General features: G+C 35.8%; 1 protein-coding gene across 1 annotated transcript in view; it reads right to left on the minus strand.

The window, feature by feature from the left end:
- LOC120629948 overlaps window positions 1-15,156 on the minus strand; it is a 30,196-nt gene that overhangs the window by 12,798 nt on the left and 2,242 nt on the right. The window contains exons 4-15 of the mRNA XM_039899082.1: window positions 14,536-14,747; window positions 13,755-13,840; window positions 13,140-13,321; window positions 12,834-12,982; window positions 12,260-12,432; window positions 11,155-11,350; window positions 9,984-10,122; window positions 8,902-9,088; window positions 8,249-8,391; window positions 7,423-7,532; window positions 6,175-6,246; window positions 1,320-1,333 (exon numbers count right to left, since the gene is read on the minus strand). Coding sequence (XP_039755016.1) covers window positions 1,320-1,333; window positions 6,175-6,246; window positions 7,423-7,532; window positions 8,249-8,391; window positions 8,902-9,088; window positions 9,984-10,122; window positions 11,155-11,350; window positions 12,260-12,432; window positions 12,834-12,982; window positions 13,140-13,321; window positions 13,755-13,840; window positions 14,536-14,747 — 1,663 coding nt within the window. The remainder of the gene's footprint in view (window positions 1-1,319; window positions 1,334-6,174; window positions 6,247-7,422; window positions 7,533-8,248; window positions 8,392-8,901; window positions 9,089-9,983; window positions 10,123-11,154; window positions 11,351-12,259; window positions 12,433-12,833; window positions 12,983-13,139; window positions 13,322-13,754; window positions 13,841-14,535; window positions 14,748-15,156) is intronic.

Consider the following 15,156-nt stretch of genomic DNA (forward strand, 5'->3'; position numbering starts at 1 on the left):
AAAGTCGTGTGAAGTCCACCAACCTGGCCAGAGGTCGGCGTGGACGAGGCCCTTTTCATAGTGGGAGGAGAGCCGTGCCCTGTAGTGGGCCGGTGATGGGTTCATATCATGAATAATAAGTATTTTAATAAAGTAATACATAACTTAGCTTACCTACTATAGATATAATATAAGGTTACAATCGAGCCATTTATTTTGGAGCCTATTGGGTACAAACAAACAAACAAAAAAATCTTTCGCCTGGACAATATTGGTACAGAAATATAGTAGATTAAGTTTGACTCAAGAACCGGAGTGGTGTATTTAATATGTTCTTGTGAAAATCGCGTTCTACTAAAGTTTGCTTTACTAAAAGTGGTAGGAAGCATTAGTACTCTGTCATTCCATAATATGTTACACTCTTTTACAATTTAATAAAATTATAAATCAATGAAAACACAAGCTTACCAATACATAAAATAAACAAAACACTACGATAAAATATTACGGTTAACATTATCTACCCGTAACTTAAAGAAATCTTTTTACAGAAAATATTTTTAGGTGTAGCCGCAGAGATGCAACAACATCGCGATTCGAAATGACACTTTTAAATTTTACGGTGTTCAAAATAAATAATAATTTATTCATTTTACGTTTAATGTATTTTATTATTTATGTACGGGTTCGCCCACGACTTTGCCCGCGTGTTTCTCACGTTGGTACTGTTTACCTTCCGGTTGACCCCAATTCTCTAAATCCCTAAATATGTTATAAATACATTTTTTTTTTAGGATTATGTTGTATAAATTATTTTAGGACCTGAGGCTGAGATCTTAAAAAACATAGGTCCTTAATATACATCATCATCATAACTTATTCCACGTCCTAAGTCCTTAGTCCCATCAACCCATTACCGGCCCACTATAGAGCACGGATCTTCTCCTACAATGAGAAGGATTAAGGCTAAGTCCGCCACGCTGGCCCAGTGCGGATTGGTGGACTCCACACTCCTTTGAGAACGTTATGTAGAACTCTCAGGCATGCAAATCCTCACTATGTTTTCCTTCAACGTTGAAGCAAGTGATATTTTAATTACTTAAAACGCACATAACTTCGAAAAGTTAGAGGTGCCAGCTGGGATACGAACTCGGCCCCCGAAAGTGAAGTCGAGCTCCTAGCCAATGCGCTATTACAGCTTTCTTAATATAAGTAGTATTGAATAAATATTATAACTAATTTGTAGATCTTAAAGTTTAAAGTAATCATCTAATTAAATAGATAATGTTGTATGTATGCTAGAAATACACTAACAACATTTTCACTATTTTTAGCTGTACCCTGCCACGCTTCGCTGTGGCACATTGTGAGTGAATGATTGAGAAAAATAGATAAAAACAATCCTTGATGTGTATTATATATCATGCTAAAATTTCAGTTTGATCGGTGCAGAACTTTTTGAGTTTTTGAAGCGTACACAAACCAACATAACATTTTTATATATATAGACTGGCTGGTTGGTTACCCGCAGCCGTTTCGTTTCTTTGTTAGTATGTGAAGGAAGGACTATATTTGGTGTAAAAATACGAATGTTCATGTAACCAACCTTAGGAATTGGATGTTTTTTCAGGATAAAGTAGCCTACGTTACTCTCCATCCCTTCTAAATCTATGCCAAAAATCAAGCTGTCTGGTTGCTCAGGATACGGTGTCAAGAAATGACATACAAACAATCACACTTTCGGATTTATAATATAAAAAAGGATGGATCGACTTACTTGACTTGACCTTAGAACTCCGTCATTTATTAACCGATTTGAAAAGTTCTTCTTTTATTTAGGTACCCACTTCCTAAGCCGAGATCTATTGATGCGTACTAGGATAATTGGAAAAATTCTTCAAATAAATATGATACTATCTTGCGCATTTACATTTAAAAATTACGCTTTGATCCAGTAAAACTAATAACAAAGCCCATCCCTGACTGAAAACTGAACCTGTAAAACTGTAACTGTAACCTTAGTACAAGATTTGCTCGCTCGCAATCGATGAGTTGTTTTCGAGTATGAAACTCTATATCGTCACAGTAAAATGGACCTAATGTCACTCGTTTTAGAGTTGTTAATACTATTCCTAGGTTTTTATTGGACAATAATCCTATCAAAAGACCAAGCTACAGAATTGCGCGCAAATTTGAGTGTTAAAATAATGCATATAAGATCCATTCCGCTCCGATGCTCAAGTACCTCATACTCAAAAACAACTTCCCGATTGCGACTGAGTAAATCTTGTATTTTACAACAAGTGTAGTTTACTTGTTATAGTACAAGTATTGCTGAGTCGCAATCGAGACTGTCACTACTGCACATTACTAAGAATTTCACGATTTGCGATTCGATTGGGTACCTACTTGAATATTATTTTAAATAAATTATCCACTAGTTCAAATTCAAATTATTAAACAGTTTAAATTTTGCTACTATAACTGCGCATCAGCAATATTTTTTTCATAAAACTTCGTAAGTAGGTATAACATTAGTATTCGAAGGCGGTTTTTAATCTCAAATATTTTTTTGCTTTTTAGTCGATGTACCATTATTATGTATATGTATTTGCGTAGTCGTGTTTTTGTTTGTTGTTTTTTACATTACTGTAAAAAGTATACAAAGACAAAGCAAATTACCTGAAAGAGTAATGAGATAGCGCTATAATTAGTTTACCGAATAACGATTAAAGTAGCTATTTAGATAAAGAATCTTTTAATAAGACATGGAGTACAAATTAAACAGATTTTTTAAAAGACCATTTTTTCGACGGCCGACTGGCGCTGTGGTTAGTGACAGGTTTACTGCAATCTCACCTGGTGTTAAGTGATGATGCAGTCTAAGATGATAGCGGGCTAACCTGTTAGGGAGTATGGTAGTCATATCCCCTAATCGGTTCCTACACGATATCGCACAGGAACGTCTATATTGGAGCCGGCTTTCCGAGTCCAAGGCCGTGGATTCGATTCCCACTACTGGCAAATGTTTGTGAGATGATCATGAATTTTCAGTGTCTGGATGTTTAGCTGCATGTCGTAATGTATTTTATGCATATTATTTTGATGTCCGATTGGCGCAGTGGGCAGCGACCCTGCTTTCTGAGTCAATGGCCGTGGGTTCGATTCCCACAACTGGAAAATGTTTGTGTGATGAACATAAATGTTTTTCAGTGTCTGGGTGTATATCTGTATATTATAAGTATTTATGTATAAAAAATATTCATTAGTCATCTTAGTACCCACAACACAAGATACGCTTATTTTGGGTCTAGATGGCGATGTGTGTATTGTCGTAGCATATTTATTTATTATTTTTATTTTATTTATTATTGCATAGTCAATTAACCAACTAAAATTTGAAGTACGTATGTAGTAGCAGCAGTTACACTATGTTATAAAATGTAACCTGTTTTTTCATGCGCTGACTATAGTATGAAGTAGAAAGTCACGATTCCGACTTGATTCTGATTGATACCGCAGATATATTTGTTGGAATTCTTAAGTAGTTACTTAGTACCTAGTTATTATAGTTAGTAGTCATCATCATCATCATCATCACCTCAACCAATTGACGTCCACTGCTGGACATAGGTCTTTTGTATGGAGTTCCACAATACACGGCCTGGGCCGCGTGCTTTCACCGGCTCGCAGCTACTCGCCTGATGTCATCTGTCCACCTCGTTGGGGGCTGACCTACGCTGCGTTTACCGGTGCGGGGTCGCCATTCCAGCACCTTAAGACCCCAACGTCCATTGGTTCTCCGAGCTATGTGCCCATTGCCCATTGCCACTTCAGCTTCGCGACTCGCTGAGCTATGTCGGTAACTCTAGTTCTTCTACGGATCTCCTCATTTCTGATTTGATCTTGCCTAACATAGCTCACTCCATTGGCCGCTGAGTAGTGTTGCCCAAATGCAAGAACAAGACGAGACTTAGCCAGTCTTGGTCTCGGTCTTGCGCCAATACACCTGGTCTTGGTCTTGGTCTTGGTCTTGCGCTCCCAGTCTTGGTCTTGGTCTTGGTCTTGCAGCAAGAGTCTTGCAAGTCTTGCAATTACCTATTAGTCTATTACTATTTATTAAAGTTTACTTTAAATCTTAGAAAAACGTATTAGAATTGGAACATTGTGAGCTTGAATTAACATAGCCATAGTAAAGATCAAGCAGATTAATAAATAACTGAAGATTTGATAAGAAATTCGAAAAATCAACTGACCTATATGTCGTTTTCCATGGAAGTAACTGTTTCTTAATAAACATTTATGATTTATAAGCTTACATTTGCTAAAACATGTAAAAAAACAAATTAATTACAATAACTTGACTGTATTTTAAAGAACAATACTTATCTGTCTAGAAAGAGATTGAACCCTCAACTTATAAGAAATTTAATAAAAGAGTTTTACGATTTATCATTTATTTGAATAAAAAATAAAATACAACACAAATCAACAGCTTTATCATTAGGTTATGATACTTTATATCAATTCTTTTGACCAAGAATTAATACAAAGTAACCATCTGGCTGACTCATCACTTAACCTATTTCTATGTTTTCTAATTACTAATGATGCTTTAGAAAATAACCTCTCAGCAGGTACTGAAGTTGCAGGTATTGAGAGAAAATCACGGGCCATTTTCGATAAAATCGGATACTCTGTCTCATGCGTCCTCCACCAATCTAAAATCACCAATCTGAAACTTATTTATTCTTTGGAACACCTGTAGGTACTCTTAAAATTCGAAATTATTTTGCATGAATAGTGTCAAATGTTATGATTTCGGCGCGGCGGCAACGATTGTTTTAGATTTCAAAAGAAGCCGCCGGCGCGTGTATCATAACCATGTACTTCCGAAAAGCGGCAAATTTCTTTGAGAAGTAAGTACAAAACCTTTGATGCCGCATTATCAAAGTGCCGATTGTTAAAACATAACTATGCATGCACTCAGTTTGATTTTAATAGATATTTTTTTATTCGCTATGTTTATGGTATTAGTCGTAATGCGCATAGGTCCAGTTTTTCATATTCTTTGATATAGTTTTTTGCGTCTCATAGAATTCCTAAGCGTACCTACCTACCTATACACCGAACTGTTACACCTAACTACTCCGTGAAATAGCGCTAAGTCCTAGCTGCAAGACGCAAGAGTCTTGCAGGCTATGTCTTGTTCTTGCTCAAGTCTTGCACGGTCAGTCTTGGTCTTGGTCTTGCTAAAAATACGCGGTCTTGTTCTTGGTCTTGGTCTTGCAAAAACGCAAGAACAAGACCAAGACTGAATTTGGGCAACACTACCGCTGAGTGACTCTGAGCCTTCTTATGGGCCCCATAGACAAATATGACATGTATACACTAACCTTATATGGACCGGTAATCTAAAATTGGAAATAATTATGAGCCACTTTCAGCCCACCCAAGTGAGATTGCGTGAACTGTACAAAGGTAAGTCTATGTAACAAACATTGGAATATGGTGGCGACTCAACTTATTTGCTGGCCACGGGATAAATTGCCACCCGTTGCAAGACCACACGTCAGACGCTGCCCCGCGCCGCGCTGTATTTTGCGCTATCTCCATTCCAAATTTGAATCGAATTGGCTTAGTATTCGCGGTGTCAAAGAGTAAGTAAACATAATCACTTACAGTTTTCTCTCAACTATCGCCTATGATGGATATATGAAGCAGAGATGCGAGTGTTATGGAAAAGTTCTTATTTTCCGGGCAAATTTTCTAACAAACCATGCATGTATTACGGTTACAGTTCCCCGGGGAAGATGCAGCCGTGGGGCATTTTGTAAATATTATAATTTTTACTTTTTACTTCGTAGGGTGTGTTTTTAGAAAATAATTTTGTTTTTTTTGCGAACCATGCATGCTTCATATATAATTATTACTATAAGCCTATTTACAGTACTATAACCCATACCAGAAATTCGACAAAAGGCCTCTTTCAGGGTTTGGAATCTTGAGGAGTTCAGTGCCCCAAGAGGTCTTCAATATCTTCTCTCCATCTAAAGGTTGGTCTTCCTATCTTTCTTGTATTTGACAGAATGATATGCAAGTAGTAATCAATAGATAAATAAAACGAAAAATTTTGGGAGCGAAATCTATATTTTACAAAAAACATTTCTGCCTTTAATATAATTACTTGATAACTAATTTGTTTTCTTCACACCATTTGGAGCTTCACTATGACACGTTGTTTCCTCCTTGTTTTCTTTATGTGATCTGAAAATATAATAGATATTGAGGTTTTGAAAGTACCACAAAATTTCTTATTTTTTTATGACATTTATTTCCTAGTCATTTGATTTAAAAACATCAAAGCTACAGCATAACTACTGCATCTTAGTTGACGAAATGTCTAATAGACTAATATGACGCCTTTATACTTTCTTATCTTTGGGGCCCTCATGTAAATAATTTATCGAACAGGCTTAGTTCTGCTGCCTATGCAGTAAAGAAGATACGCCACCTGACAGACATAGAAACTGCTAGGCTAGTCTATTTTAGTTACTTTCACAGCATTATGTCATACGGATTTTTACTATGGGGTAATGCTGCTGATATTGGCACTATTTTCGTGCTGCAGAAGAAGGCTGTTCGTGCGATCTATAAAATGGGCCCGAGAGAGTCATTGAAAGATAAATTTAAAGATGTTAAAATAATGACACTCTATAGCCAATACATATTTGAAAATTTAATGTATGTTCACAAAAATATATCAAAATTTAAAAGAAAATGTGACTGCAATAATTTGAACGTTAGAAGCAAAAATAAACTTGCAGTGCAGTACACTAGACTACACAAAATAAGCAATTCATTTAAAGGAAATTGTATACAATTTTACAATAAATTACCGGTTGATATCTTGGGGATGTCACTAAAGAAGTTCATAGTTTGTATTGAGCGAAAGCTTATAGAAAAGTCCTATTATAGTATAAAGGATTACGTAAACGATAAAAAAGCTTGGGTGTAAACAATTGCTCTAACCAGGTTGCTTCTTAAATATTTTCTAATGACAATGTGAGATGGTGATAACAAAAAGAACACCCGGCTAAGTTTGTTGTGGGCTTCTTCTTAGACCAGGGCGCGATTGGAACCCTCGTAGCTTTAGTTTTAAGTTTACGATTGTAGTTATCGCCATGACTACTCACTGCTATGTACACATTTTGTATATAATAATGCATCAAAAGTGCCATCTATGTGCCTATTTGAATAAAGAAATATTTGACTTGACTTGACTTATCTAAATCGTATGACAGGTTTCTGAGATGACAAACAAAAAAAAAAAATAATTGTTTTGGAAAAACAGAACTAGAGCGTGCGATTAAAAGCCAATTTTGTATTATACTTGTATAATAAATTAAATCCGTCTAGCGTATATGATGCGAGTTTACTTACCTCTTCCGTAGAACAATAGCTACAATATTGTTCATAGGCGCTTCAAACACCAACCACAGCACAAAAGACAGTCCACAGCAAAAGGTTACCACGCCCAAAGAGTCTATTACCTGTTGATATAAAATCATCATCATCATCATTTCAACCCATTACCAGTTCACTACATGGCACAGATATTTCAGAGTGAGAACGGTTGACTTCACACGCCTTTGATAACATTTATGGAAAGCTCTCAGGCGTGCAGGTTTCCTCACGATGTTTTCCAGCACTGTTAAAGCAAGTTTTATTTAATTGTATAAATTTAAAACGCTTCTATCTCTAAAAAGTTCATCACCAGTTTATTACAGTCCACTGATGGACATGGTCGCTAACTATGGGCCCTCATAAGAAGTCTCAGAGTCACTCAGCGGGCGATGGAGTGCTTATAACCAGGGCCTACTAAATTTTGAATATAATATAATGATGAATATGAGCCAAGGCTTTACTTATTCGCAAATATTTAGTCGTAAAGAAGTATACGTATACATATCTCCCAACAGGATTGCGACAGGCGTTAATCTTGTAATCTTTTCTGGCAAGGGTCACTTTTAAAAATACAAAAGTGACGTTTGACATCCACCGCCACGCTGGGGAGTTTTGTGTTAAAAGCAATTAGATACCACGTGCTTGGTAAAGGGCAAAATCCTGAGGGAACCTGCATGCCTGAGAATTCTCCGTAGGCTTCTCAAAGACGAGTGATATCTGCACTATCTGCATTATCTGCTTCTCATTTTGAGAGGAGACCCGTGCCTTGGTATTACCTAAAATTAAAGTTTAAAGATCTTACCATGTACGTAAAATAGATTTTGTCAGGACTCATTGTGGTTGAGGTTTTAAACATCAAGACAAGCCAGTGTGTAATGTATATACCATAGCTCAACTTGCTTAATGGACCGAAGGCTGGCCAGCGAAGGAAATTCGATATAAGTGCTGAAATGATTTATAAAACTTATGGAAAGGCGCCATTTTGGTTTCACCACAGTAATTCATTTGATTAAAATATTAGTGAAAATAACTAGAATAAAAAATAAAAAACAACTAAAAAAGGAAAGAAAAAAGAAAGGTGACCCTTGCTTGCTTTCTGAGTCCAAGGCCGGATTCGTTTCCCACAACCGGAAAATGTTTGTTTGATGAACATGAAAGTTTTTCAGTGCTGCGTGTTTACCTGAATTTAATAAGTATTTATGTATATTATTCATAAAATTATTCATCTGTCATCTTATTACCTATAACACAAGCTTCGCTTACTTTGGGACTAGATGGCGATGTGTGTATTGTCATAGTATATTTATTTGTTTTATTTATAACCTATCTTGACCTTATAAAGGTTCCACTGCTAATGTATTTAGAGCTAAATATTCCCGCCACGCTAAATAAATGCTGGTGTAATTAATGATAATAAATAAAGCAGCAAATACATGTAAAACAAAATATACTTACGTATATTACCATACTCGCAGCTAACTATTATAAGACCTATACCAATAGACCAGATAGATCGGTTTGTTCCGACGTATAAGGCGTCTCTGATAGCACTGTATTTGCGATGGGCTAAATATCCCCCAAACATAAGTATAAACAATGCCAAAACAAAACCAAGGGCAAAAATAATTATTGAAATCCATTTCTGAAAAATAAATATAGCTTTAAAAAATAAGGGCTAAAAGTTAAAACAGTGTTATATAAAACTATTATCTTTATCCTTATCTACTTATATTATAAAGAGGAAGGTATTGTTTGTTTGTTCGTTCATTTGTTTCGATAAAATTTTAAACTACTGTATCGATTTTATTAATTTTTCTCTGTTATCTAATAGTAGTTTATGCATCAAGTTTGGTTATATTGCATTTTACATTCGAGGCGGTACTAAAGCGTGAACCAAAAGCGAACGCGCTAAGACTAGAGTAATGTGTACAACTAATGTACCATACGCGTTTCATACGACGATTTTCATCACACTTGCGAGAGAAAAAACAGAATTAACTTTAAAATACGTTGTCAGAAAATATGTTTTGCTGTTTTTCTACTGTACGAAATTATCATAGCCCACTCTCTACATTTTGGTTGAAACAGGTTATTCACTCGCGATTCATGCCTCGATTATTATTCCCAGTTGAGTAAAACTACTATTGCTCTACTTCCCAATTTAAACTGGACTCTTTAAATTATTAATAAAAGCTTATTGGTAATAAGCGAAAATATTATCAAATATTATAAAAGAGCGCCTTGTTTTGCAGTTTTGCAGGGTAGGCCGGAAGTTACCAAAGCACGCGAAAGGTCGCTCCTGCGATGGAATGATAAAATCAGAACTGCTATGGGAGACCGCTTGATTTGGTACACTGTACCAGGCTGTCTGCCAGTAGGGAGAAGTGGCGTAAGTTCATGAACTAAATAACATTTGCTATAAATAGCGTCATCATGATGACCATGACCTATGTCAACAGTGTAATGACAAATTAGAAGAACTTCTATATTCATACACACATAGATTAAAACTAAGCGAGGTAAATAATAGTTACCACAAGACGTTTTTTATAATCTTCTGGTTTATATGTAGACAGTAAATAACCAAACGCCATTCCGATAAAATAGGGTCCACTGCGAAGGTGTGAATGCAAGTACGTTGGGACATTTACATTTGCTCGAACATCGCCTAGTGTTCTAAAAATAAATTGAATAATTCATCATAATGTGGTAACGCCTCAATAGGCCTCGCAAGAAGGCTCTGAGTCACTTAGCAGGCGATAGAACTCCGAAATGATAAGATCCGTAGAAGAAGAAGAAGTGGCAATCGGCGGGGCACATAGCTCGGAGAACCCTGGGACGTTTGGGTCGCAAGACTGTAGATTTTAGAACTACAATCGGTTGAAGTGATAATGATGTGGTAACGGCAGATTAGAATACAGTCTCTTCATCACCTCCACACCACGGGTGTCGTACGAGGGTCTAAGATAATGTACCGGAGCACGAGCAGCAGCGTCCTCTGTGCAACTACCGTCTACTGCGATCACCAAACAGTTTAGCAGTAGACTGTTGATGATCATCGTGAAAACTTCAATCGAAGAAACAGAGGTTAAGAGATTGCGATCCGATACTCCACGATCTTTTGCCGCTTATGTTAATTGACCCCCTGGAGCTCGTTTGATCGCCTGTCAATCTAGTAGGGGGTATACGAACAGCTAGCTTTCCGGTGCGGGGTCACCTGTCTATCTGTCCTTCGAACTATGTGCTTCTCTCATTGCTATCTACAGCTTCGCAATTCATTGGTATTTAAAAAAAATTGAAATATTGTTTCCATGAAAATTTCATTAGTTACAAAAAAAAACAAAGATACCACCTACTTATAATGTCATGTTCCAAAACTGAAAACGAATTTATATTATATATTCAAGTCAATGCAATCAATAACATGTACCTTGGAATGGTACATGTTATAGATTGCATTAATTTGTGAGTGATTTACCATTGAGGAGTAGCATCCGAATTCATAAAAGTTATTCATCATGTAAAAAAACATCATCACATGACGGATGAAGTAATGATTATAATGGTGAATAAAACATCAAGATTGGTTCAGCTTGCTTCAATAACACCGCCAAACTTTCTTTGTGATGATTTGCTATGGCAAATATGTAACTTTATTTGCCTCTAAACCATACAAGCCACATGAAAAATTTACCAAATATTTCTTACTCCAAATCATAAAATGGTATCGGCTTCGACGCCTTGCGATAGGCTTCCAGAGTAGGCAGTACAACTGATGCAATTCCGCCAATAAAGAATGCTTTTAAACCAAGAGATCTGTTCCTTTGGTACAACCAGAAAAGCCCCGTACCGAGTATAGTTAGATGAAAGTCGCATGCATTAGACCACTGGTGACTGGAAAGCACTAAAAATTAAAAGAAATTATAGCAAACCTATTCAGTCAGAGATCTTACAACAATCGCTTATTTTAGTATTTTCAATGCTCTTTTTTCAGATCAGGGATGTCAAGGCCATATAAAGTTATCATTTAAAGATAATACTGCATTAATGATTAATGATGAAAGTAAGCTCATAGAATTTTGGAAATTTGTAGATTGTCAGTTGTTGTTATTAAACAATAATTGAAGATAGCCTAATAGATAATGCTTCGGCTTTCTGTCGGGGGGACTGAGTTCGATCTCTGGAGGACGCACCCCTAAAATGTGACTTTTTGGAGTAATGTGCAATTTGAATTTTAGCAATCAAATGTCACTTGCTGTAACAATGGAGGAAAACATCGTCACAATGTAATAAGGAAAGCAATTATAATTTGTGAAGTCAAACATTTGTATACGTTGTTAAATAAAGAGGTTTTATATCTGCATCAAATCTTAAGTTTGATAGCGGTTATAATGTAATACGTGAATACGACAACAAATTAATTCCAAAAATAGCATAAATAAAAATTTATTATTCCCTTTGTGATTTTCGTGTAAAAAAGTTTTTACATCTCAGATAAGTAGTAAATGCGGGCGCACGCTCTGAACGAGAAGTCAAGCAACTTCTAAAGTGTAACAGAAGTGTGATATCTAGAGACATATGCTACGATTCCTGACAACGATTAACCTGCAATTCCAAATTGTGAAATGGAATTTTGACGGAAGAGCTGATTAAAGCCTTATCAGAGACAGGTGTTCTTATTCCAAATCCTAGCACGTAACAATATCACTATAATTGTTAAAGACCGCCATACCTTATTGGAGTAATGTGGAGCTCTAATTTTATAAATCTTATAAAGCTCAGCTGTGGCCTAAAGATGACGATGAAATTAAACTTACCGAGACGTTAAAGTCAATATAGTTATTGACTGTCAATAAATTTGTCCACCAATAATTTCTGCAAGATTCAACTTCGATATATGACACTTTTGTTAATAACGGCCCTTCGTCATAGTGATTGTTTACTTGGGTTGTAAACAATATTAAAACCATTGGAACAAATGTTAATCTGTAAACAAAAGATATTGTAAGAAATCCAAATTTTATGGTCCAAACATCTACAAGGGATAAGGCGTGGTCAAAAAAATATTAAAATTGTAAAGAATTTAAATAATAATAAAGTATATGATACTACTTTGTTGTTTGATATTTTTTTTTCATCTAGTAGTTGGACACGGAATGTGTAACATTTAATATTGAACCACATAATCAAGTGACCATCCCATTTTATTGCAATGCAATAGTCATCTGCTTATCGTGGATTATAGCAAATTAAGCTATTTATTGTATTTCTATCCAATATCCAATATTTTAAAAGTTGTCAATAAATCGATTATAAATAATTTTAATTTACATAAATATGTTTTCATTTTTATGTCACTATTAACTTAAATTGCTCGTATTTCTTACCTAAAGTATCTTTTTATAACAACATCGATAGTAACAGGTTTATTGCGTGATAAGAAACTCCTTATCAACAAAAATCCAGATATCATGATGAAAGTATCTATTATTATCTCTAAGTGGAAAAAGACACATGCGGCATCGGTTTCTAGAAACTATAAATAAAGAGAATGTTAATTGCAATAATGGGTAAAAAATTTAACTCACAAGCAACTATGTCGTTCATATACAAACAACAACAACAAGTAACAGCAAGTATTTTAATTGTGATTGATCATATAATTTGTTGGGCTATGTTAACGATGAACTTACGCGGTTAAAACTTTTAGAAATGTTGAATCCCATGTTGATGCTGATTATAATACAATGTGCATATATAACTAAACATGACGTCAGGAACTTCAAAGAATTTAAAGTGCGAATCTCATACTCTTTTTCTTCAAGGAGTTCAGCAGTGTTCTGAACTATTGAAAATGCCTTTGCTAATACCATTGCTGAAACAAGTATGGTTGTACAGTACATAATTTAAGCACTCATTATGAATATGAGAGAGTTGCTACAACCAGCTGTTTTTCGTATGTAACACAATCTAGTAAGAGATGCCATGCTTATCTTGCCGCATAGCAGCATTGTTGTAATGCTTTGTCCCAGTCTGAAAGACGTGCTTGCCGGTATGCTTAACACCTACGCTACAGGTTGATGAACACAGTGCTGTTTTGTGAGTGATACAAAAAGTGTTTCTTGCATGCCCTGCGAAATGTTGATCTGTTTATAGGCGATTGTTTTCCACATCATATGACCCATCCGCTTAGTCCGTCAATTATTACTTTAAAACAAAAAGATGTTATTTGGCTGAGACGAGAAGGTGGGTTGGTAGTATTTAATGCCTATGTCGCTGATTTTAATGTATATAGTAAAATATCTTACCACGATTTCCTTTTTTTGTATAGCGGTGATTCTCATAATAATATGTTGACCATAAAGTTAACAATACCATTAATCCGATAAAGACACTGAAAATAGAAAATGTACTGTAAATTAAACATCTAGAAAAGGAATTCAAAACTTAGGTGTGGGAAATAAATAAGTGGTTAATGGCGGACACAAGCAGATTTTCCAGTCAATTCAGTCTTGCCATTTTTGTAAAGGTGACAGCCGTGACGTAGCACATTGTAGATTGTGATTAAAGTTGATAGTTATGTTTGAGAAATGAGATGTTCATACAATCTAAATTCCTCATTGCGGGAATCAACATGTGTTGTCATCAATCATTCAATCCACATTACTTTGCATTCAAGTAGTTTGCTTTATTCTTGAACAAGTATTTCTAGCGCATTATTTAACGGGCCTGTTACAGGTACGTTAATCATAAATCACAAAGGGATCAGTAAAATACAGGGAACCTATGGAGTATATGTGGCATTACGCTACTTTCAAAACTTTGCTTTATCAATTAGTTAATAGCCTGTAACAGACCACTGCTGGACTAAAGGTCTCTCTTTACGGATGGGTTTGCCCACTATCACCACGCTGGGCAGACGGGTTGGTGACCACAGCAGATGGCAGTAGTAGCACAGAGGACGCTGCTGTCTGTTCACCGTTAAATTCCCTTAGTCGCCTCGTACGACATCCGCGGGAAAGGTGATGACATCTGTATTCTGATTTTCCGTCACAACAAAGTTCACAGTGTGGTGACATATATACTTACAAAGTCAAATAATATCCATACGATAGTTCAGTATTTTCATTGTAAGTTTGACAAGAATCTATGTAGATGGTAGCTTCAGATAACGTAGATCCTAGATGAGTGTTGTTAAGAAATGTTGCTGCTATCTTCTTTATAGAATTAGGTTTGCAGATAGCTGGCAGACACACACCCCATGTGAATTTGTTAAAAGCTAAATTGTTTTTCTTTCTCGACTGAAAAAAAGACAAGAAGTAAAATAATAAAATGCAACCAGTAAAGACTACTTTGTGGGCGGTGCGGGCTTTGGGATCACAAATGAGGATTGACATATTACAGTAATAAAAAATTAACTTAAACTTTTGTAATAGATTTGGAGCTCAAAAATACTATTGACGACTTCAGCATACATACTATCTGGACCACCTTTGGCCCAAATCTTTTTCATGGTTATATCAAACATAAGGTAATATTAGTTGTGCCCACGGATTTGCCATACATGGAGGGCTAAAGAGCTCTAGAGTGGTATGAGTTTATTAATGAAAAATCGGAATTTCGGGCAAAGGAAGTTCCAAGAGGTCAATAGATCGATTTGGTATGTAAGAGTTTTTGGCGTTCGGAGTTGGAAGAAATTTACTTTTGACC

This window comes from Pararge aegeria, chromosome 1, assembly GCF_905163445.1.
Source record: "Pararge aegeria chromosome 1, ilParAegt1.1, whole genome shotgun sequence".
In the NCBI taxonomy this organism is placed as follows: Eukaryota; Metazoa; Arthropoda; class Insecta; order Lepidoptera; family Nymphalidae; genus Pararge; species Pararge aegeria.